Below are 25,934 nucleotides of genomic sequence, written 5' to 3' on the forward strand. Positions count from 1 at the left end.
CATCAACATTCTTCAATCCTGTACATTTGTCTTTAAGGTGAGATATAAGGATGCAGATTTACCTCATTGTTTCAGATATTATTTTGTTAATAAATCTCAATTCCATAATTACCCAACCAGAGAAAGAACAGTTTTTTTTTTTTTTTAAAGTTATTTTTTTGGGGACATTTTCCATTTTATTGAGAGGACAGTGGACAGAGTCTTGGAAAGGGGGGAGAGAGAGAGTGGATGCGGAAAGGGCCACAGGCCGGACTCGAACCCGGGCCGCCGCGGCCAGGACCAAGCCCCGACACATGGACGCCCGCTCCACCAACCGAGCCAACCCAGGCGCCCGAGAAAGAACAGTTTGATAAAACGTGACCATCTACCGCCACCTCGGGCCCTTTTGTAAATATACAGATCACTTTTGAACATTGGCAAAAATCACAAGGTTTCAAATACTTGTTGGTGATCACTGATCAGTTCTCAAAGTGGACTGAGGCGTTCGCAACAAAGAAAGGGGACGCACGAATGGTCGTGAAGTGTCTTCTAAAAGATGTCATCCTTAGATTTAGGGTGCCAATGGGAATAAAGAGCAACCGGGGTCCATGTTTTGTGTCAAAGATAACACAGGGTCTCGCAGCAGTCTTAGGGTTCACATGGCAGCTACATGTTCCCTACCATGCACAGAACTCAGGACAAGTTGAGAGAATGAACTCCACAATCAAGGAGAGGTTGACCAAAACAATGATGACAACAGGTCTGAAATGGCCTGACGCACTGCCAATTGGGTTGTACTCCATTCGCAGTTCACCAATTGCTACGACAGGGCTAAGCCCACACGAGGTGCTCATGGGGAGAGCAATGGCAAGAGGGTCAAGTCCCCCGTTGACACCTCACTGCTTTGGACTGAGGAATCCCTGGTTGATTATGTTAAAGCACTGACTGAAGTTTTTATCATTTACAGGTGGCAGAACGGCTCCCAAAACCCTCGGACGAGCCAATTCACCCTTTCAAAGTGGCTGATACTAATTAAGTATTTGGTGTGCTCTCTGTTTGTCTCCTAGGTGGAAAGGCCTATAGCTGCTGTTGGTGACCAGAACAGCAGTGAAGGTCAAGGGCAGAGCGGAATGGGTCCTACGGTGCTACGAGGTGCAGAGCAGCGCCCCCTGTAGCAGTAGAGGTCGTGCAGGGGGATAGTGAGTGACAGGTCTAGTCTAGGTAAAGTTAGGCCCTGTTCAGACCTGGTATTAACATGCTTCCTCAGTGATCGGATCACAAGTGGACAGCTCTAAGTACAGGTGTGAACACACTCAAGACGCATTGAGGACACATTGAGATCGGATCTTTCAGACCACATTCAGAGGTGGTCTGGGCCACATATGACCACATTCTTGTAGCAGTGTGTAGTGAATGTGTCCTGGCCACATTAAGGACCGCCTACTCTACTGACGTCCAGCTGGGAGTCAGTGTTTTTGTTCCGCTGCTTTGCACGGAGCTGACACCCGACCGTCTGTTCTCTCTCCTCCCTGCTCTCTGGAGCGCTATACCGGCTGTTGTCTGGCAAAAGCAGCAGTGCCAGGGACCTCCGCACCTGCCGGCACCGCTGTTTATGCCACAATAATACAATAACCTTTTATTTTGATGTTAATACAATAAACCAGAATTAACGAATATGTAGGATATTACTACTGACATTCATGTAATATTACGTCACAACGGCTGCTGTATTAGCCATGTGTTTACTACTACTACTAATAATAATAATAATAAATTGGACTTCTATAGCGCCTTTCAGAAACCGAAGGACGCCTACGTGTTTATTTGCATATGGAGCGGGGAAGTGGGATCGGATCACAAGTGGCCACTGAAGACGCATGTGGAGACGCATTTTAATGCCAGGTATGAACAGACACACTCAAAGCTGTCCATTTGTGATCCGCTCACTGAGGACGTATGTTAACACCAGGTGTGAACAGGGCTTTAGACGACTTTACTCTAGTGCAGGAGGATGAAGAGCAGCAGGAAACATGTCGTTATAATCCCACAATTCTACAAATTAGATCAGATTAGATACAACGTTATTGTCATTGCACATAGTACAAGTACAACAAAATGCAGTTTTTCATCTAACCAGAGTGCAAACTAGTAAAGTGCTGATTAAGACCATATATGCAAATGAGGATATATGTGATGTATATACATAAATAGATGTATACATATATACAGATTGCAGTTAAGGTGCAAAGCACCTGAGCTGAAGAGAAGACTTAATCAGTTATAGATCATTTTAAATGTGTTGATCTAATATAATCAACCTTATTCATCATTTGACCAGTGGTATTGATCCCTATGATTCTGTGTGTTCAAATCAAAGCAATATTACATATCATGACATACACACATACTTACACACGTGGACAAAATTGTTGGTACCCTTCCGTTAAAGAAAGAAAAACCCACAATGGTCACTGAAATAACTTGAAACTGACAAAAGTAATAATAAATAAAAATGTACTTAAAATTAACTAATGAAAATCAGACATTGCTTTTGAATTGTGGTTCAACAGAATCATTTTAAAAAACAAACTAATGAAACTGGCCTGGACAAAAATGATGGTACCCCTAGAAAAGATGTAAAATAGTTTGACCATAGGGACATGTTAAACTAAGGTGTGTCCTGTAAATAGCATCACAGGTGTCTTCAAACTTGTAATCAGTCAGTCTGCCTATTTAAAGGGTGAAAAGTAGTCACTGTGCTGTTTGGTATCATGGTGTGTACCACACTGAACGTGGACCACAGAAAGCTAAGGAGAGAGTTGTCTCAGGAGATTAGAAAGAACATTATAGAAAAGCATGTTAAAGGTAAAGGCTATAAGACCATCTCCAAGCAGCTTGATGTTCCTGTGACTACAGTTGCACATATTATTCAGAAGTTTAAGGTCCATGGGACTGTAGCCAACCTCCCTGGACGTGGCCGCAAGAGGAAAATTGATGACAAATTGAAGAGACGGATAATACGAATGGTAACCAAAGAGCCTAGAACAACTTCCAAAGAGACTAGAGGTGAACTCCAAGGTCAAGGTACATCAGTGTCAGATCGCACCATCCGTCGCTGTTTGAGCCAAAGTGGACTTAATGGAAGACAACCGAGGAGGACACCAAATCATAAAAAAACGAGACTGGAATTTGCCAAAATGCATATTGACAAGCCACAAAGCTTCTGGGAGAATGTCCTTTGGACAGATGAGACAAAACTGGAGCTTTTTGGCAAGTCACATCAGCTCTATGTTCACAGACGCAAAAATGAAGCATCCAAAGAAAAGAACACTGTACCTAATGTGAAACATGGAGGAGGCTCGGTTATGTTCTGGGGCTGCTTTGCTGCATCTGGCACAGGGTATCTTGAATCTGTGCAGGGTACAATGAAATCTGAACACAATCAAGGCATTCTGGAGCGAAATGTGCTGCCCAGTGTCAGAAAGCTTGGTCTCAGTTGCAGGTCATGGGTCCTCAAACAGGATAATGACCCAAAACACAGCTAAAAACACCCAAGAATGGCTAAGAACAAAACATTGGACTATTCTGAAGTGGCCTTCTATGAGCCCTGATCTAAATCATATTGAACATCTGTGGAAGGAGCTGAAACATGCAGTCTGGAGAAGGCACCCTTCAAACCTGAGACAGCTGGAGCAGTTTGCTCAAGAGGAGTGGGCCAAAATACCTGTCGACAGGTGCAGAAGTCTCATTGAGAGTTACAGAAATCGCTTGTTTGCAGTGATTGCCTCAAAAGGTTGTGCAACAACATATTAAGTTAAGGGTACCATCATTTTTGTCCAGGCCAGTTTCATTAGTTTGTTTTTTAAAATGATTCTGTTGAACCACAATTCAAAAGCAATATCTGATTTTCATTAGTTAATTTTCTGTAAATTTTTATTTATTATTACTTTTGTCAGTTTCAAGTTATTTCAGTGTGTATATTGCATTACATACACATCACATTAACTCACACACCTCAGTACACACACTCACAACACTTTCAATAAAGATACTGCATACACATTACACTCATCACATGGATGACAGAAAACACAGTGAATGGGTTGAATCTTTTACTCTCTCAAGGTATTGAAGATAAGGTCATATATTGTTTCATGTTTTCAACTTTTCAGTTAGTGAATTTTATAAGAATCAAAGTATCCTGATATTAAAGGTTGTGGGGATTAATAGTTAAAGCGTATACTCTTTAAGATGAATTTGTATCCTGCATGATTGATTGAGGAAAAAGGAGAGAAAGCCGAGCTGCATTGGTGGTGAATTGATGGTGTCCGAGAGGAGGGTGAGGATACCTCCATTTCAAAGGGTAAAAATGAAATGGTTTATGATTTATAATTTACTTCCATTTAGATTTTGTTCCATGTATTTCTTATTGTATTATCTATCTTGTTTCCTTGTATAAGAATGAAGATTGACTTCATATTTAGTTTAAAATTTAGCGTGTGATGTCATTTAATCAAGTGTGTTGGGTTATGTTTGAAACTTGATCAGGTAAATCACCCTACATCACCCTGAAGGTAGTTGGTTTTGACAGACGGGACAATATGAGTTTTCCCTCTTTTGTCATCTGAGGTTTTACCTTTGTCCTGTCCAGATAGAGTAGTTAGCACATCTGGTCTTTTTGCTCCATCTCCTGTAAAACGGAGATGGAGTTTTTGGACAGTTCTCAGTAGATTCATGTGACCTGCGACCTAAAGACCTAGAGCTCTCTAAACCTTTAAAAGGTTTGGGAGGTCTACAGGTAATTTTCCTTGGGAGGCCTTAATTGGCTTGAAGACAGAACTTGTAGGTCATTGATATTTGACTTTCTATTATCTCATTTTCTATCAATTCCCCTCTCCTTGGTCGGGAGGTCAGAGTGTTTCTCAGAGTGTCCCTCTGTTGACATTATTAGGTTGGATTCCTGTCTACGGGCGTTATCTGTACAGCTGTGTCTGTAGCAGGGGCCATAGAGCCAGTCGCTGGGGCAACCAGGGTCAGAGATGCCAGAGGAACCGAGTAAGTCAAAACATGATAAGGGTAAAACACTGAGCACCAGGGAGGAAGGGCAGAGTTGTGAGGCCTTCACGGAGAGAACACATCAATGGTGGAGACCTGACAATTCTCCTTGATCAAGCTTCAATAAACTTAATGTGTAAGACATCAACAGCTCCGGGGCCTCGTCCTTCCTGTTGACTGAGTTAACCTGAGGATCAGAAATTCCACAACAAAGGGTGCTTATGGCCAAGGAGGGTTTTGAGAGACATGTGCTGGCCGATGCCCTGCCTTAGGTTCAACTGCAGAGTCGATGGACAACTCAGTGAGATCTAGAGGTTACCAATTCCACTGACCATCATTATACTTCTATCGTAATGTTCTAAAGTCCTTACATCAACACATTTCATTCATGTTTCTTTCTTCCCAGAAGACCACCTCAACACTGTAAGAAGCAGAACTCAACTAACTAGGCTAAGGCTTGAAATTGTGCCTCGTAAAATGTTTTTTGCACATATTAAACATAGATGTGTTAACAGTATAAAATCAATTTAACCAGTTGTTCCCAAACCTGGGCACCGACAATGGCTCATGTTGTGGTGGACATATAAAGACAGCAAAAAATGAGCACAAAATATCATCTCTAAGTAGCACCTTGAGGGCATCAGTACATCACTGTCAGATTAATTGTGACCATATAGTGTACCTATTGTTACACAGGCAATACAGCTGTTCAGCACAGCTGTATTGCCTGCGTTATTTAAACATGTGTAACATCAATGCAGCCTTTAAGTATCTGTTTATTTCTGTAAAGCATGAAAATCAACTTCAGACACTTGAAACAAATGAATCACAGTGAACATCATGCGTTCAGGTTGCAGATGTTGTATAAGTCCGCTAATTATTATATTATATATCATAATATTTATTATAATTATGTATGGTATTACAGTGCTGTACTGCACTTAAACTGCATTAAATGAAAGCAGTGACTGCCTGGAACAACGCCATGGACTGCTTAAAAGATGGACGACGAGTCTCCACTTCCTCCCAAAGTACAGAGGTGAAGCCAAAATATCCCGGATACGGGCGCTGCCATCGCCAACGTGACCTTTTTAGCTTTCGAGATGTTTTGTCTTCATTTTTGGGGCGCTGTCATACCATCCATCTTTATAAACAGTCTATGAACAACACATTCAAAATTCTAAAACAACATAACCTACTTTGGTAAACGGTCAGTAGAAATGTATAGGATTTATGATTTGTAGCTAATGAAAAACACTGGTTTGATCTTTTAAATGAGAGCTATAAGTCAGTGTTTCATCATATATCAAGGACACAAAAGATCTGGAGACAGAATAAGTAAATAAGGTAACTGTTTCAAACTTTGTATTGTTGCCGTATCACTATTTAGGAATGAAGAAATATCAAGGTGTGTCTGTGTGTGTGAATGAAATACTACTAGTATTAACAATCCTGTCCTCCAGTCCTAGCCCTCCCCTAGCCTGTGGTCCGCAGCCTGTGGCTGATTGCTGGTGTGTCCTCAGGTTGCAGATCCAAGCAAACCTCTTCCCACACAGGTCACAGCTGAAGGGTTTCTCCCCAGTGTGAACTCTCTGGTGCTTCTTCAGGTTCCCGGCCTCTGAGAAGTATTTCCCGCAGGTGTCACAGTGGAAAGGTTTCTCCCCTGTGTGGACTCTTTCATGAGCCTCTAGATTTGACAGGCCAGAGAAAGCCTTGCCGCAGGTTCGGCATATGTAGCTCTTTCTGCGGCGATCGCTAGACACAATCTTAGCAGCCTGGTTTATATTGCGGCAAGCCAGAAGGCTGGCTCTATGCCGTGCGGCGATGGCTACCTCAATGCTGGCCAACGCTGCTGTGGATTCACTGACAGATGGAGTCACAGTAGAGCTCACAGTCCTACTGATTGAGCTGATACCAGAAATCCTTTTATCACCACTGTGAGTATTACTGACAGCAGCTGTGGTATCAACATCCCTCTGCACAGACCACACCGTCCTCTGAGCAGCATTGCTGTCACGATGCTGCTGCAGCAGCTGGGCCTGAGAACTTCTTATCATGACTGGTTTTCTGCTCCATGGAGGCTGGGAAGATGAAGCCTGCATCCTCAGAGGTATTGACACAGAGGTCTCTGCTGACAGAAAAAGCAAAAAAGCAAGGAGTCAGCACATTTTCATTACATCATCCTCTCTGAATGACTGAAATGACTGGGCTTCTCTGTACACATTCTACAATTAGTCAGTTTATAAAATGGTGGTGATATAGAGTCCCAGCACTGGGACTTTTAACTATGCATCACTCCACTTTACAGGCGTTCTAAAAAACGTTTATTACATTAACAGCTGTTAGTCAATATATCTTAGATTATAACAGACCCCGCTCCTCATTTGCATAAAGTTGAGGGCTCGTATACTTTATGGAAATCATGGGCGTCCGACGCGACTCCGCGCCTCTCGAAACTCCCGAGAATCTTTTAAAATAAACGTTGTTGATCCAAAATAGAGACAGATTTAGCAACTGCATGGCTTATTTCTCGCCTCAAATGTTTTCAAAACACATTTCGGTGAACTTTTTTCGTGAAATAAGAGAAAGTTTCCAAACAAGCCTCCATGTTGGTCTGATTTGAAATCCGGGAGAGGACAGCCCACAAGGGAAAGCGTTTGTCCAATCAGGTGCAGCCGGAAGTATTTGAAATAAAGCCGGGAAAACACCACCGCCCAGCATTGGTCAATCATCTATTGTGTCGCTGCCTAGCGACACGCCCACCAAGTGTTTAACGTTGGGAAGTGTCGCGTCCCCTCGCGATAAAAAACGCCCCTATGGACACGTACCATCACATTTGCCTACCAAATTTCATACATGTACATGAAACCTGAGCAAGGGGCTCAATTTTTCCAACTTTCTAGGGGGCGCTGCTTAGCCATTTTGCAACTCCCAAGTCCGAGCATGTTAAGGCTCTCAAAAAGGCAATTCATTTGAGAGAAAGAGAAAAAGTATAATAATAATAATAATTAAAGCTGCAAGCGGCGATGAACGGGCCCTCGCACCTTCCCGCGAGTCGGGGGTACTGATTGACGCGGCCGGGCACAATTAAACCGGAACTCTGATGAGTACAATGACGCCTGCCACAAGACTGTACGACAAACGGTTCATGAGTTATGAAAGAGGGCGTAGCTAATGTGTAGGGGCTAGGGATAGCAATACCAACTTAATACGCACTCTCTGCTGAGTGATATGACACCTCCCACAAGAGTCTAGGACAAACGGTTCATCAGTTATGAAAGAGGGCGTGGCTAACGTGTAGGGGGCGGGGATAGCAATACCAATGAAACAGGAACTCTCTGCTGAGTGCAATGACACCTCCGATAACACTCTACAAGAAACGGCTCAAGAGTTATGAAAGGAGGCGGAGAAAGCCACACCAATGAAACAAGAACTCTGTGCTGAATGACACCCCCCACAAGCCTGTACGACAAACGCTTTATGCAAGTCTGCTCTTCTTTGTTTACTTCCGGAAGTTTTCCAGCATGGAAATTCTGACCAATTAGAGAGCAGTTTCTTTGCTTTGTAAATGCTGCCATGTGAACACAAACCAAACTCGAGGCAATATGCAACATTGTAACAATTTGGTCCCTGATTCAGACCAGAGCAAATGAACTACAGGTGTGAAAACACCCTTAGTGTGCTATATAAATTAAATGAATTATTATAATTATTATTAGAACAACACCAATGAAACAGGAACTCTCTGCTGAGTGATATGACACCTCCCACAAGAGTCTACGACAAAACGGTTCATGAGTTATGAAAGGGGGCGGGGCTCATTTCAAGGGGGTGGGGAAAGCCATACCAATGACACAAGAACTCTGCTGATCACAATGACACCTTCCACAAGAGTCACTAATGAAAGAGGATGTCCCTGATGAGTCCAAAGATGCCTCCCACAGGAGTCTACGGGTGCATCCCAAAGCTCTTAATTGCATCCTCGTTTCCCTCACTTGCGTTTCAAGGAAACCATGCGAGGACAGAAGAAACAAGGAAATATGTTTTAAGAGAAATGATGACAGCAGCAGCTGATCACAGCTGGATCAGCTGTCAGTAAGCTTTAACAGCTGTTATCAGAGCAGCAGTGTTTCCTCTCTGTAGCCTGTTACCTTTTTAACAAACACCTGCACATGAATAACAGCTGCAGTCTGTATTTCTACTGTGGACTGAGTCCTGCTTAGAGGACCAGGAACCATCTCTACTGGCACAATATCTTTATATTATTTATTCATTATTAGCGTTTGTAGTTATTATATATATATAATAGATATTCTGATTGTGAGGTCATTATTTAATAACCCAGAATATGACTATGGTGTCTTTTGAACACTGGAAATTATATATTAGGCTGAATGTTTGAGGGAAAATGTAAATGATGTAACTCATATCAAACCCGACGCTCAGGAATGATCAGCCTCATGTGACTGAATGGAAATGAGGATAAATGATGTAAAAGGTGTTTGTTTCTGACAGACAGACTCTCCTTCTCTCTCTGACTTTAATAGTGTCATTAATAAAAGTAAATGCAGAAAGTTATTTTAAGTCAGTTTATCAGGTGTTATAGAGCTCTTTCAGTGACAGACTGCTTCACTGGCGTAGTGTGAAGGAGAGATACTGCAGGTCCTTCTGCTGCTGGGACACCTACAGATAACACAGATTATAACTAGATGGTGAATCAGAAGACAACTAAATTATAAAACGTTTAATCTGGGATCTGTCTTCACTCCGGCATAAAACTCAGTGATGTTGAGAGGTAGAGTTATCAGATCAGTCTGGTCGGCAGCAGCGTCCAATCAGTAACTGATATCCAATAAGGGGGTGTGTCGGTCAGTAAAAGACTTCCGCTAAGGCTGCTCTCGTGTATCCTCGCTCATCGCTCTTCAGAGATCGATCCTCGATCCTCGATCCTCGATCCTCGATCCTCGAGGGATCCTCGATCCTCGATCCTCGATCCTCTGTTTAGAAATAAGAGCTTTGGGACGGTCTTAAAGATGGCGCACCAGAACAACTTCGGGTTCAAGTGAGGATCGAGGAGCGAGGAAACGACACATAAGAGAATTGAGATGCACCTTAAAACAAATGGTTCACGAGTTCTGAAAGGGGGCGGGGCTAACGTGTAGGGGGGCGGGAACACCGTCACTTATGAAAAAGGATGTCCCTGATGAGTCCAAAGACGCCTCCCACAGGAGTTCATGCATTGTGAAAGGGGTGTGGCTGAATGTTAGGGGCTGGGATAACCATCACCAATGAAACAGGCAAGCTCTGCTGAGTGCAATGTTGCTTTACGCAAGACTCTACGACAAACGGTTCATGAGTTAAAGAAGGGGGCGGAGCTAATGTGGAGGGGGCGGGGATAACAATACCAATGGAACAGGAACTCTCTACAGAGGCATGACAGATGTTAAATTGTCATGGTTGAAGTCTCCTGCTGCAATAACAAGGCTGTCTGGTTGTGCTGACATGTAGTTGTTTATGGACCTCTGTAGCTGCTCCAAGGCTAGCTTAGCGTTAGCATGTGGTGGTATATAGACAGCTGTTATCATGACAGATGTAAACTCCCACATCTCAGCATCAGATATTCTCTCTCCAGGGAACAGTGTGTCTCAGTAACCCTGGCGTCAGTACACCAGCTGCTGTTGATGTAGATACAAAGTCCTCCACCTCTGCTCTTAGCGGAGTGAACGCTCCGCTCCGTTAACAACGCAGCCCGCTAGCTCGATAGCAGCGTCCGCGAGTCCAGCCAAGTCTCTGTTATTAACATCACACAGTACTCCAGCAGCGCGATGTAATCCTCAGTCCTAACTCATCCATCTTGCTGTCGAGTGACTGGGTATTGGCAAGGAAGAGGCTTGGTATCGCCGGTTTGTAGGGGTTAGCCTTTAGCCTAGCTCGTAGCCTCCGTCTCTTACCCCTCCTGCGTCTTCTGTGACGCTGCCGTCTACGCAGAGTCCCCGGGGCAACGCTGGTTCCTCCTTCCCAGGGAGAACGCCGTATCTCCAGTGGAATAAAGTTACTATTCTTGTGCGGGGTGCAAAGTTTGTCTGCCACGTTAAGCAACTCTGCCTTGCTGTATTGCAGATATCCCTCTATCACTCTGGTGAGAAGGCATACACACACTACAAACACACATACACTGCCAAAACGAGAGTACTGGGTTGCTGTGTCTGACCCATGATGGATATAATTGCAAATGGGGGGGAGACAAAAGTTCTGCACTCAAGCTTTAAGCGTTTACAAAGGAAAGGAGACAATCTCTTACCTTGTGACACAGACGGCGGGATCTGAACAGAGGAGAAACTCTGCCCTCCACTCATCCCCACTGCTGAGGATACTGAGTCTTGTGCTGGCTTTAGCACAGATTGAGATTGTGCTTCAGTCTTTATAATAATAACTCCATCCTGGTCACACTCTCCTGCTGAGTCATCAGTGGTGAGAGGACATGAAGGGCCCCTGTGGGCCGCTACAGAGTCATTCTCAGGGGCCCAGCGGGTGAACAATGTCTCCAATTCAAACAGAGAGTATTCAGAGCTGAGAGGGTTGTTGTTACTGGATCTCTGCTGTTGTGGTGTTTTGGGGCTGGCTGGTGTGTTGGTGTCTGGTACCCTCAGCTGGACTGCTACCATACTGCTGGAGTCTTGCGATATCACAGGCGTCGACTGAGGTGCTGCAGACTGGGGAGGAGGAAGGGCGGGGAGTATGAGCAGAACAAAGGTGCATTAAGAGCAGGTGTTAATGACGTCAATCTCATCAGGGTACAGGACTGGATGGTCATCTGAACAAATAATTGGACATTTTCAGAAATATGCATCTTCACAAGTTTAGATGAGAAAATAAATAGCCCTCTCTCTACCACTGTCCGTGACTTCAGCATGGAGCTGGAGGTGAACTAAACATCAGAGATGCTTTGATACAAGCAGAAACTGCAGGAACTACTTAAAGGGCAGATCCATTATTTTTGAGTTTTTTTTAGGTTTTTAAATCATTCTGTAGTTTATGTAGCTTGTGTTACTATTATGTATCCAAATCTATTTTCAATTCAAATTTTGGTCAAAGTACGTTAAGTATGTTTTAGTAAAAGTCAAAATGCTGTTTTCCCAAGCCCAAACATTTTCCCACTTGACCCGACGTATGTTTCTGCATGATGACGTTGCTCAGTGGCGGATAGAGAATGTGGCTAATGGCTGGGCCTGGAAAAATGGGGATGGGCCTGAGTTTTTTTAAGCTTAGATATGTATCAAAATGATATGGGGAAAAACAAACTGACGGAACATAATCTCTGGCACACTAATTTCCTTCAGGATGAATTAAGTTCTATCTTATCGTAGAATGGCTATCTATACATAATACATACATTCCTGTGTTATTTGTAGCCTATAGGGTATCATTCAGGTTTTAGGAGCAGCGTCCCAGGCAGGATGCTCATACATATTATGCAGCAGGATGAAGAGATACATTCTGGTTCGGGTAGAAGTTTGTTCCATCTCTTGTCGACTCTAATAGTTTTTTCCCATTCCTCACGGCTCTTAAACTGAGACCAGTGGACTGCGGGTACTCAGGACTGCTGAAGTTATGCAGGAAGTCCAAAGACCTGGTGAAGTCATGGAAGGTCTGACTCGTGTACTGAGTGCTGTTGTCTGAGCACAGCTTCTGTGGTATGCCATGGACAGAGAAGTGGCGTTTTAGCTTGTTGACCACACATTGGGATAATAAGCTGCTGAGCTAGTCAATTTCAAACCATCCCGAGCATGAGTCCACGAGCACAAGATAATGATGATTGTTCTGTTCAAATACGAAGGAGTTCAAGTATCTTGGGGTCTTGTTCACGAGTGAGGGTAAAATGGAGCGAGAGATGGACAGGCAGTTCAGCGTCATCAGTTATGCAGGCGCTGTACCGGACCATTGTGGTGAAGAGGGAGCTGAGCCGGAAGGCAAAGCTCTCGATTTAATAATCCATCTATGTTCCAACCCAAAGAATGAGATTGTGGATACAAGCGGCCGAAATGAGTTTCCTTCGCAGGGTGGCTGGGCTCAGCCTTAGAGATAGGGTGAGGAGCTCAGACATCCGGAAGGAGCTCAGAGTAGAGCCGCTGCTCCTTCGCGACGAAAGGGGCCAGCTGAGGTGGTTCGGGCATCCGATCAGGATGCCTCCAGGACGCCTCCCTTTGAAGGTTTTCCGGGCCTGGGCAACTGCTAAGAGGCCCCGGGGTAGACCCAGAACATTCTGGAGAGATTATATATCTCGTCTGGCTTGGAAATGCCTCGGGGTCCTCCAGGAAGAGCTGGAAAACGTTGCTGGGTAGAGGGATGCCTGGAATTCCCTGTTAAGCCTGCTGCCCTCACAACCCGCCCCCGGATAAGCGGAAGAAAATGGATGGATGGATGGATGGATGGATGGATGGATGGATGGATGGATGAATATAGTGTATGTCTGCATGCAGTTTTATATCCCTAACGAGGGCTGTAATAGTCCCAATATATGACAGCGCATCTTAGCGTTCTTAATGTGACTGTCTGTGCTATTTAAATTATTCTTCAATAACCGAATGACTAAAAATTAATCTGCGCACAGACATCACTTCCTAAACTCTACAAAAACTGTAGACACAATTAAGATGTATCTTGAACTGCCCTCGGTTACATCTCAGCAGGCCTCCAGTCACCTTCAATACTGCAACTCAGGCACCAACTTCACAATCTTGCATCATAATACATCTCTGTAACTCGTCATATTTTGGCTGGAAAATTGCTACTTAAATTGTAAAGCCTTGCTGGCGGGTGACCTTACTCCCCACAATACTGGCTGTAGGGTTCGTTCTGAGGTTGGCAGTGCAGAAATGCTCATGGAGAGACCAAAATGTAATTCTGTGAAAATCATGTATGTGCTTCAGATATTTGGTGGAATCTAATTCTACTTGGAGTAGATTCAACTTTCAAGGTAATCTGTACATATGGTTATTATGAATTAGAACAATGTACTGTATGAGTTGGACATTTTATGAGAATATTGTGTCACAATTTTGCAATGAATGATTTATAATAAAAAACAAAAATTCGCATGTTGAGTTTTTATAATTTTTTAATGATTTACATTGCAAACTGTGGACATTGAGCAGGAATTTTACAAAATTGTGACACAATAGAAAAAAGCTAGTGTTACATTTACAGTATATATCTATGCTACAATGGCTTGTATTTTACATAATAGTCACACTTTAAAATGACATTATTCAAGAAGAGAATTATTCTTGTAGATAAAACAAAGAAAAAAAGATCCTGTATTATTAAGACAAACTGAATGTGTTCCCATTGGAAGAACATGATTAACACAATATGACTGCACATTTCTCCAAACAGTGTTTAAACTCACCACTCTGTCCTGCACTGTCCAAAATGTCTCATTATCTCAGTGACTGTGAGTTGTTGCTGTTGGGCTTGTTTTGTAGATTTGTATCTATGACTACCATTAAATAGTTAAAATACAGCCCTGGCTTTAACCTGAATTACCGTAAATTCTCAGATAATGGGCCACGCTATTTATGTACCTCCACTTCAGAGAGATCCAGGCCTTTATCGGCAACAGGCTAATAGTATCAACAGGCCTTTATTTCTAATTTCCCATACATCATATACAACAACGGGGTCATGTCTTACCCCTCCTGCTGCTCTGAGTTTCTCTTTTTAAACACAAATATTGTTTTATTCACTACTTATTTCCAATCGCTTCCACTTTGGTGTTTTTTTAATCACTGTTAAGCTATTATCACTGACACCTACCCTTTCCTGCAAAGCTGTTTCACATTAAAAGCCCTCAAGCAGCTTAAAGGGCTTAGCTCCTCCTGCTCATGGTAGGCTTTTTCCATTAAATAAAAACAGTATTTCTGTAATGCTGTGTATTTCTGTGGCGCGTATTACATGACTGTTGTGCTGGAATTATGGCTGTGGAAATATGTACAGGTTGAATTTACCATGTGAGCCATTATAGTGCATGTAATTCCACCCCTCCTTAAAGTTTATTAGGGACCAGCCTTAACTTGTTCATGCTGGCTATTATTTAACATTATTTAAATACCATTTTTTAATTTGAGAATTTACAGTAATTTGGAGAAAAAGAGATATTGATGCTGTTTGGCACTGTAAAGAGATGGTTGTCCTTTAAACTTGTACTGAGTTTTGACTGACGTCTGTGGTAAGAAGATGAATTCCCTGTAGCATATTTTGGCTCCAGGTCAGTGAGTTACATGTGGTCATTGTGTTCAATAGTGATTTGATTTTGGAATATAGGGCGTGCTATGTATGACTCTTTAGGTGATTTTGAGACTCTATAACAGAGCATGTTTAGGTCTTTGTCTAAGATGTCCGACTGCATACCTACGTTTGTGGGTGGTGTCTCTTTTGGTGTTTTTTCAGGTTGCTAGGGTCAGAGAACCTCTCTGGGCAGAGCGAACACTGATATGGTCTCTCTCCAGTGTGGATGTTCCTATGGATCTTCAGGTTCCAGAACTGGGAGAATTTTTTGCCACAGATACTGCAGCCATATGGCCTCTCTCCTGTGTGAGTCCTGAGGTGGGATTCTAAATTTGCCGGGGAGCTGAACCCTTTACCGCAGAACCTACAGATGCAAACCCTCTTCCTGGGAATTTTCTGCTGCATATCAGCATTGCAACTGCCCTGACCCTGATTTTGACCTGGGTCCAAGAACTGTTGGGGCTCCTGTAACTGCCCTAAAACCTGAATAGGGGTGGACTCCTCTGACAGATCAATAACAGGAGTCTGCTGTTGAAAGGACACAGAGGTGTGGAAGCCTCTCGAGCTTTCAACAGCTAACCCCCTCCCAGAGCTGCCAGGCTCTGCTCCAATGAGTGTGGTCGGCAGGTATGAGAGGGGGGCACAATGGGAGGACGGCCCCGGGAGGTTGTCTTGATGACAATAACTACCCCCCCCATTAGTCCACAGCGAAGTACGCCCATAGCTGACCTCTGAGAAGCCCCGCCCAGATTCCTGGATGTCAGACAGCTGATTGGTGCAAGTTTGTGTGATTTCATCAAATGGCAGAACTGCTCTGTAGTCATCGGTGCTCGACTCCACCAACCCTGAGAACAAAGAGAAAGATACTGAGTGGTTTTCTCTGTCAGGATCTCTGGAAGGATTAAATGTAGCATTTTCAGGCTTTTCACAGGACGGCCTAGAACTCCATGTTGGGAGGGACAACAGTTGCTACAGTGTGTTTAACCAATGGCTGATAAATATACAGTTTCTGGATGTTTTTTAATCTGCTGCCAGGAAATGAAAAAGAGACATTTGGCACATGTCCATCCTGTAGGTTATGAGAGTTTTTGTTTCACTGTTCTTTTTTCTCGTTTTTTCTATAAGCATCATTTTGTCTCTATATGAGAAATACACAGGGGTGACATGAGAGATGTTTGCTAATCAATATGTCACTGTGGGATCACTGCTTCATATGAAAGGTGTAGTAGTAGTAGGTCGTGAGCCTGGTCGATAGATCAGGGCGTTTGGCCTTTTCTATCCATAAACAGTCATCGATGGAGGGAGGAGAGAGGAGGTGGAGGAGGAGCCCACTCGGTAAGGAGGCAGCATGGCCCATGCCCGGCCAGTTGAGAAGGTTTTTTTTTTTTTCTTATAACAAATACAATAAAATTAAATATGAATAAAACTAAATCAAATAACACTGGATAAAATAAATAAATAATAAAATAAAGATAAAATAAATCAAACTAAAAAAGCCAACAGAACTGTGTAAAGATCAATATCAATATCTTGTGATTGTGTACAGTGTGTGCTTGAGAGGGGTGGGGGGGCAGGCAGTCAGTCAGGGCGCAAATCAAATTTGCTTTGGAGTATTATGGAGAGGAGTGTACTGGTGGCCCATTGTCCTTCATGGATTAACTGTGTCATGGAAGGTTATGGATGGCTCTCTGTATGTATCTCTGGGTGAGGATGGTGTTTCTCTCGTGGATGGTTTTGAGTCCGGACATACTGTAGATGTAGTGGGTGCTGATGTATTGTGGGAGTCGGTATGCCAGTTTTATTGCCTTGTTGTGGATGATTTGTAGTCTGTTGAATTGGTGTTGTGAGGCTGTGGTCCAGGCTGGTGCTGCATATTCAAAGATTGATCTGAGGTATGTTTGGTAAACCTTGAGGATGATTTCTGGTGATGCTCCGTGTCTGTGTCCGATGAGTGCTTTGAGGTGGTTGAGTCGTTGGTTGCCTTGTTTTTCCAGGTTATTGATGTGGGTGGTCCATGTCATGTTCCTTTGAAAGGTGACTCCTAAAACCTTTGCCTCCTTGGCCAGGGTGAGGGGAATGTTGTGGAGGGTGAGGTGGATCGTTGCTTTGAGTTGGGTGTTTCTGGTGAACAGGATGAGCTGGGTTTTGGTGGGGTTGAGCTTTATTCTCCATTTGTTGGACCAGGTTTCTATTGTTGTGATGCATGTTTGGAGTTTTTTGACAGCTAGTGGAAGGTCATCGGCAAATTGTGAGATGTGTCCTATGGTGGGTGGGGGGTAGTAGACGTCGGACATGTAGATGAGAAAAAGGAGGGGACTGAGGACTGCACCTTGAGGGACACCAGCTTTGGGAGTGAAAGGGGTGGAGAGGGAAGTGGAGACCTTGACCTTTATTTTTCGGTTGTGGAGGAAGCTTGAGATGATGTTGTAGATTGGAAGTGGTATTTGGAGTTTTGGGCCACGTTTTGTCGAAGGCTTTTTAGATGTTGAAAAATATTGCCAGTGTGAATTATTTTTTGATGATTGATTCTGATAGTCTGAGGATGTTGTCGGTGGTGGATCTGTTTTTGTGGAAGCCAGCTTGGTGAATGCCCAGGAGTCCCATGTTGTCTGTGTGTTGTGTGAGGCGTGCAGTGATAATTCGTTAAAACAGTTTGCCGATGTGGCTGATGGGTCTGTAGCTGGAGGGATGTTTTGGATCTTTGCCAGGTTTATGGATCATTGTGACTATGGCTGTTTTCCAGGGTAAGGGGAAGTGACCGGTGGTGAGGCAGGTGGTGAAGAGGAGGGAGAGCAGGTTGAGGCAGGTGGTGAAGAGGAGGGAGAGCAGGTTGAGGTAGGTGGTGAAGAGGAGGGAGAGCAGGTTGAGGCAGGTGTCTGGTGCTTGTTTGATCAGGATGGTGTCTATGTTGTCTTCAGGTGCTTTATTTTTAATTTTTTTCAGATGAGTTCTGATTTCTGGGGGGGATTGGTTGTGTCAGTGGGTGGTCATCTGCTGAGGTGAGTGAATGGGGGGGGGGTTGGTTGTGTCAGTGGGTGGTCATCTGCTGAGGTGAGTGATGGGGGGGGATTGATTGTGTCAGTGGGTGGTCATCTGCTGAGGTGAGTGATGGGGGGGGATTGATTGTGTCAGTGGGTGGTCATCTGCTGAGGTGAGTGATGGGGGGGGATTGGTTGTAGCCATGTCAACAGTTTCTTTCCAGTTGTGATCAAAGTGTGGATCTGAGGGACTGGAGTGAGTGTTCTGGAGGTGGTTTCTGAACAGGGTTGCTTTTTCATGGTTATTTTCAATGTTTTTTCTTTGATGTATGAGAGTTGTTATGTTATTTTTGTTTTGTGCACCATTCATGTTTTTTTATTTTCTGCCAAAAGCTGCGTGTCGCTGTAATCTGTAGTCGCTGTCCAGTTTATTGTAGAATGATGTCCATTGTTGCTGTGAGTGCAGAGTGAGTTGTTGTCCGATTTGATTCTGGAGCCGGTTTATTTCTGTTTTGGTATCCGGTGATCTGTATTTGAAGAAGTGTTTCCGTAGCTTCCTTTTGATCAGGTGCAGGATGTGGGGTTGGAGCTGTTGCTGTGGTTTGCTTTTTTGTACTTTTGCCGTGGTTGTTGTGGCAGGTGCTGGAGTGTGAGGGAGAAGGTGGCAAGGATGGGGGGTGGTCGCTGCCCGTTCATCATTATTGAGGATAGTGAGGTTGGTGGTGTACAGTATTTCTTTGAGTGTTATTCCTGATTTGTTTGTAGTGTTTCAGTTAAAATCCTTGTGTTTGGCTTTAAAATCTCCCATTATGAGCACGTTTCTGTTGTTGGTGATGGTTTGAGTTTTCCTGAGGGCTGTATTCCAGGGGGACAATATATTAACGAGATGAGGAGAGTGGTGGATGTATTTAAAAGCAGTGTGGTGGCCATGTATTCATTATGTGCAAGTTCTTCTTGTGTCAGATTAAAAAGGGTTTCCCTGTATTCGATTCCCTGTTTGATTAAAAATGCCACTCCACCTCCATGGCCTGTTGGTCGCTCTTTTCTTAGAATATTAAAACCATCCAGGTTAAAAGGTGTTTCTTTTCTGAGGAGAGTTTCATTAATGGAGGCTACTGTGACTTGTTTTTCAGTAAATATTTGTTTCAGTTCACTTGTTTTTCCTTATTCCTCTGATGTTTATGTGTAAAAAGGTGGTAGCCATAAAACGGGTTAAAAGGATTGGATAAAAAAAAACTAGAAAATAAATTATGAGCGGTTTAAAAGATGGGACTGTTTAAAAAGTTTGTGTTTTTTTCTGATGCTTTCCAGGATTTTCTGTACGGTAGTCTCGTCTTTGTATAGGAGTTTGAGGTCTTCATGAATCTTGTTGAGGTTTGTGCTGGGGTCCTGGGGGGTCGGTGTGGTGTCCTGGGGGGTTGGTGGGATGTGGGAGTTGGGGGGGGAACTGGAACCTTGAACAATTTTACGGTCGGGAGCATCTTGGTGCTGTGGTGGTGAGAGCTAGGTAGGTGGGGCAGTGTTTGGAGATGGAGGGGTGCTTGCAGTTGGCACATTTGCAGTCGGTTCTGCCCTTGTTGCATTGTTTGTGCTGGTGGTTTCCTGAAAATCTGAGACATGTGACCGGGTTCTTGCATTGCATTGATGTGTGGTTGAATTGTTGGCATTTGAAACACTGTTTGGTCGATGGGGGTGGGTGAGATTTTTCGACTCTGTAGTGGAAGAAGTTCATATAGGAGCCTTCTTGTATGAGACCCCAGGTGCATCTGCTGGGTTGGTGAGGTGGATCCTTATGAAGGTGGTGGGCTGTTGAGTGGCTCTGCTGATGATGTGGTGTGCTTTAGTTGTGGAGATGCCTTGTTTTTCCAGTTTCTTCTTTTATTTCTTCGGTGTTTATGTCGGTGCGGATACCCTTGATAATAAGCTGCTTGTTGCTTTTCTTGCTGGGCGGTATGTGATCTTTGAGTGTTGAAATGAGTGTTGGTGCCAGGGGGAGAGAAGGGAGTTTATGGTGTGTATGTCGTGTGTGAATATGAGAATTTCCTCATGCGGACTAACTTTTTGATTGTGATGTCAGGTTTGCATCGGATGAGTTCTTCGTAGATGGATTTGTTGGTGGTAGAGATGCCGTGGTTGATGTTATCGATGACTACTGGTATGAGTGAGGGGCTTTGGGATGAATCTGTGTCTTCTTGTTCTTTCCGTGCTCTCTTCTTGGGGTTGGTGCTGAAGTGTTCGCTGTATTTGTCCTTGTTTTGGTTGACGGTCTCTGCAAAGGTGGCTGGATAGGGGGGTGCAGGGGTGGGGGGTGTGGGTGTAGGTCTTGTGTGTGGGTTGTGCTCATGAGGCCGATGGTGTTTTGGAGTTGTGGGATGAAGGGGGCAAGTGGAGTTGATATGATGTTCTTATTGAGTTCGGTGAATAGTTGTTGGATTTTGTCCAGTAGTGCTGCCAGGACCTGGGTTTCAGTGGAGGTGTTGGGTTGGGGGGGTTACTGTTTCATTATTGTTGGTGGTGGGAATGGTGAGGGTGGAGTGCAGTGCTGGTGTTTCCTTTGGTGTTTTGGTGTCTTGTGGTTGGTGACTGGTAGTTTGTGGTGTAGTGGCTCCCCCTGGTGGTGTGATGGGCTGTAGTGAATCCAGTTCCTTGAGGGTTTCTTTGATGAAGCTGTCCACTGAGAGTGATTGGTTTTGGATGGTTTTTGATTTGTTGGCAAGCTGCTCGCGGCGGTATAGGCGTGGGCCTTAGGGGGTTGTGCAGGTGGTGGTCCGGGCTGTCTGGGTTTCTGCTGGTTGTCTTGTTCCTGTGATGGTTTGGTCCTGTTGTGGTCTTTTTGTTGGTGTTTTTCGGTTTTGGGGGGATGGAACGTTTTTGTGGTGGGTGTAGGCTTTTTCCTTCTATTGAGTTTCCTTTTTTTGTTTTTCTGGTCCAAATGTTCTGCATCTCTTCCTTTGATAGGGGACCGGTTGCCATGGTTAGTGGGTGGTGTAAGAATGTTTAGTGTGTGTGTGAGTATGGAAAAATAGAATCTCTTTAGGATAAAATAAATAAAAAAGTCAAATACTGTGTATATAATAATAGTAAATATAAAATAAATAAATAAAAAAATAAATAAAAAAAGTAGAAAAGAAGGTTGCGACATTGTTTAAATGGGGCTTATATGCCATAGAGTGCAGTGTTGTGGGAAGGGACAAGGAAAATGTGTGTTTGTGCTTTAAAACAGTTGGCTAGGCTGCAATGGTGGACTGAATAAATAAATCAATAAATAATGAAATAAAACAAGAGGATAAAACTAACCAGCGACAGCAATCAAAGAGCAAAGACTGAGAAGGGGGAAATAAAATACTGGCTCTTGATGTAACAAGGGATTTGTTTGGTGTGCTGAGTGGTGGTTTCGAGTAAGGGGTGAACGTGATGCATTAGTGAGAATCAGTGTCTAGAAAATGATTTAGTGATGTGTGAGAGCAGGTAAGTGTCTAATGTTCCTAGTGCTACTGAGTGAGGTGAGTGAATGTGCCTTAGTGCAGTGACTTCATTTAAAAAGACCATTCCCATGTTGGCTTAAAAGATATAAATAAATGAATGATTAAGAAACAAGACTCATCCGCTCCGTGTTGGTGGCGTTGGGCTCCTGCTGGATTCTCTCTCTCCTGCTCAGCTCGATAGGTAACAAACGCAGTCTCATCAGGTGATCACTCTTTCAATCGCTCACACGCGAGGCAGTACTTGGTGAACAGTCATTTCAAATGAACGGTGGATGGTGGACTCACCCTCTTGTATGCTGAGGCCCGTCTGGCTCTGAGCCCCCGTCACCGGCTCCACCTCCTCTACCTCCTCTACCTTCACCAGCACCACATCTGGCTCCTCCTCCTTCTGTACACATAATAAAGAGTGGAAATGTCACGAAGGATTGCAACCGATACAGAATGTGCACAGTGAATTGATTTGAACCTGCCTTCTATTGTCATGTTTGTCATTTAATTTTCCTTCTTGTGTTGTCTAACAATAGGTTGCAACAAGTTTACTATTGTAAACCAAGTGGAGCAATGACTTAGGAACAAAAAGGGGCTTTTAACATTAACATCACTTATACATACAATTTTTAAATGATATATTTACAGTTTAAAATACTTTAAGATGTATATATCATCTATTGCTGACAAATATAAATCCTGCACACTGCATATAGATATAAACATGCATATATTGTACACAACCACCCACTTCATGTATATCCATTCAATGTTTATTCCTTTGCACTATTTGTATTGTTTACAATTTACAGAAACACCTGACTTGCAAAAAGACCTTGTGTTGTTGGTCATTGTTGTTTTATATACAAATATACTATACACATATTTTATTTTCACCTACATATGTATGATAATGCAGTTTATTTGTACACGTCTTTGTTGCCCTTGTTTTTAGCTATATGCCTATTTCTTCCTTATTTCTAGCTTCCTGAAAATGTTCTTGAACTGTGTGCAAGTACATTGAGATCAACTTAAAACCAGAGTTTCAGTTAGAACATACTTCACTTTGTGACCACTCTGTTCTGCTGAATTACTGATGTTTTTTTATAGCAGCAATGCAAATCTGATTACATTCATCTGAGATTCAAAGTCATGACTTCATTCTTAAAAAAGGGGGCTTTTAAACAAGACTTTTCAGTGGTTTACGAAGCATATTTTATTCCATAAATGACAAGTTGCATACAAAATGTGAAATATTTCAACTATAAAACACATGAAATGTGTTACATTTAGAATGACGATGCTCTCAAACATTTACCTGGAGTACATGGATACCACTTTCAGACCCAGTAAATAACTGAATACTGGCCAAGACTGAATTCCAACACAATACTTCTTATTTATTACAACTATATAGCCAATGGAAACAACACAATGTGTAACACACGTCACTGGACAAACCCCATTTTAAACCTATCCTACTTTAATGGAAGTGGAACCAATTGTCCCACCATGTTCAGACCAGTCAGTCAGTCAGTGCACCCCCTCACCTACTGAGTGATGCTTGTCCTATTTTAGGGTTTAAATTTGCAACTGTGCTGGCCTTCTTTATGCGACAAAACATTTTGAGCCAAAAACTGATTTCCGTTTTTGTGATTTGGTTCCAGCTTCGACAGCAACTCAGCAGCTTTGCTTCAAGGTCCAGAGTGTAGGATTCAGGGGGATTCATTGGCAGAAATGGAATATAATATGAAATGATATACTGTATAATATAATATGAACTACATGTTCATTAGTGTATAATCACCTGAAACTAGGAATCATTGTGTTTTTGTTAGCTTAGAATGAGTCCTTCATATCTCCATAGGGAGCGGGTCCTCTTGGCCGGGTCTCGGGGTCTGGGGTAGAACACATGCGCAGTGTAACTGGAGCTGCGGCCGGGCGTTGCGACTGGCTCAATTTCGGCGAGTGCAGACCAGATTTTGTTGTACCCCAAAAGGGGGGAATAGCTCAGTCCGTTGGGTCTTGGCTTGGGAACCAGAGGGTAGCCAGTTCCAGTCCAGCACAGACCACGTTACAGAATGTGGACCCGACTATGTGGCAGCCCCATCACTCTGGCATCTCTCCACAGCTTGTGCATGTGCATGTATTTAATTTGTGTGTAATGAAATAACAACAGTACCAAAGAGTATTTTAATAAAGTACTTATTCTATAAAAACTACAGTGACCAGCTGTTGTAGAGAAATTACATAGCCTTTTCCAAAAAACATCAAACTATACATTTGTGACATGTTTTTACATCAATCAGAAAGTACTGAGTGACACACTAACACAATGGTGGTTTGAGTCTGCACATGACATGTGTTGATAGTGACAGACTTCTCCTTTAAGAAGTATCATCCTGGGTAGAGGATACTACACATTTCAGGTCTATAAACTAGTAAAAATATGACCCCACTGTTCCGTCTGAAACCTTCACCAGGATATTGTGTATGGATTTTTAAGAAGACTGATAAATTCATCATAACTAAGTTCTAATTGTTTGTCCAAAAGCTGCTTCACTTCAGCAAGATTTGGTTGGTCAAAGTCAAATTTAAAACATGTTTCTTGTTAACGTCTGTGTGAAACATGTAAACATCTCTTTAGAAAGTTCTTAAGAAGGTCCTTTGAATTATTTTCATTCTGTTGGGCAGAGAGTCTTTTTTACTGCCAACCAAGTCTTTGCTGGGTTATTAAATCCTACAGTAGACTTCCGGTAAGAAGACGGTTCAGGTCTGTTCCCAGGTCTCCAATTCAGTAGACATTTCAGGGTGGCTTTTTTGCTGGTGTGTTTTCAGGTTTCTTATCCAGGCAAATCCCCTCCCACACATCCCACAGCTGTATGGTTTCTCTCCGGTGTGAACTCTCTGGTGTTTCCTCAGGTTCCCAGCCTCGGAGAACATCTTCCCACACGTGGCGCAGCTGAAAGGCTTCTCCCCCGTGTGCACGCGTTGGTGGATCTCCACCTTCTTGGGACGGTTAAAAGCCTTGCCACAATAGCTGCAAACAAAAAGTCTTTCCTTGGTGCCGGTTCGCTGGTGCACTTTGCTGCTGTCACTGACGGACTGGGACGGGGGGAAACCGAGACCGTACCGAATCCAGCCGTTAATACTGGAAGAGGTTGATGGGAACTCAGCCGCCGCCATCGAGTATGAACAAGATGGCCTTCTTCCTTCCACTTCAACCCCAGACTGCTCGTCAAAAAACTCCTCAACCAACGCGTTAGTGCTTTTATTGTTGTCACTTAACACATCAAACTGTGAATCATTGCTGCCGCCATCAATATACTGGTGTGGGTTTATTGTTTCCTGCAGCGAGTCTCTGCCCTCAACAGAGGCACTGAGTTCACATTTAAGGAGAGGAGAGGAGTCACTGACCTCCACTCCTCTGCTGCTGCTGCTGCTGCCGGTGCACCGCGTCCTGCTGCTCTGGAACTGGGACCGGGACTGACTGGAAATGGACTGGGTGTCCTGCAGTTCAAGGCTGGGTCTCCGTCCTGCAGGTCCACGAGGGACACACTCCACCACTCCTTTCGAGAGACGATGTGGGGCAAAGAATGGAGAAAAAAACAGAATCATTAATACTTTAGTCTCTTGATACAGACTCAATTTCTTACACACAAAATATTCATGCCTGATGAGGTACTAGGTCTGCAACTAACAAGAATTGGATTATTGATTAATCTGTCAATTCTTTCATTGATTAACTGATTAATCATCATTAATAGCTCACATTGTTAATTCATCATGATGTACATTTCCAGAGCACTAATTCAACAGTACTGCTGATCATACGGTTTCATTCACTAACTGTTTTTAGTCCATTTCATCCATCACTGTAAATTTACCCTTCTTTGAAACTCAACACTTCCTGCAGGTGTTTCACATTAAAAGCCGTCCAACAGCTCAAAGGACATAATCCCTGACCTCCCTGACCTTCCTGGCAGGTGTGTTCTTTTTGTTAAAAAGACACAAAAGAGCAGCAAAGTGGTCTCAAATATAAGCCTGTTTTAAATAAAGGCCCAGTTCTCTCTGCAGTGGAGGTAAATAAAGACGCCGCCACTGTTTGAGAATTTAGGGTAATCAAAACTTCTGTGTAATATTGTCAAAGCTGTACAATAAT

The 25,934-nt window shown here is 43.3% G+C and overlaps 1 protein-coding gene across 3 annotated transcripts in view; it reads right to left on the reverse strand.

Moving 5' to 3' along the window:
* Window positions 1-5,792: 5,792 nt before the first annotated feature.
* LOC141763106 (uncharacterized) overlaps window positions 5,793-25,934 on the reverse strand; it is a 34,776-nt gene continuing 14,634 nt past the window's right edge. Inside the window, exons 4-8 of one of the 3 annotated variants that reach the window (XM_074627431.1) lie at window positions 25,190-25,341; window positions 22,070-22,172; window positions 16,051-16,166; window positions 11,336-11,747; window positions 5,793-7,162 (exon numbers count right to left, since the gene is read on the reverse strand). In XM_074627431.1, coding sequence (XP_074483532.1) covers window positions 6,438-7,162; window positions 11,336-11,747; window positions 16,051-16,166; window positions 22,070-22,172; window positions 25,190-25,341 — 1,508 coding nt within the window. In that variant the 3' untranslated portion in view covers window positions 5,793-6,437. Of the gene's footprint in view, window positions 7,166-11,335; window positions 11,748-14,134; window positions 16,167-22,069; window positions 22,173-25,189; window positions 25,342-25,934 lie in introns of those variants that run through there. The other 2 variants (XM_074627426.1, XM_074627440.1) reach the window with 2 other exon arrangements.

The sequence above is a fragment of the Sebastes fasciatus genome, chromosome 3 (assembly GCF_043250625.1).
Source record: "Sebastes fasciatus isolate fSebFas1 chromosome 3, fSebFas1.pri, whole genome shotgun sequence".
Classification (NCBI taxonomy): domain Eukaryota; kingdom Metazoa; phylum Chordata; class Actinopteri; order Perciformes; family Sebastidae; genus Sebastes; species Sebastes fasciatus.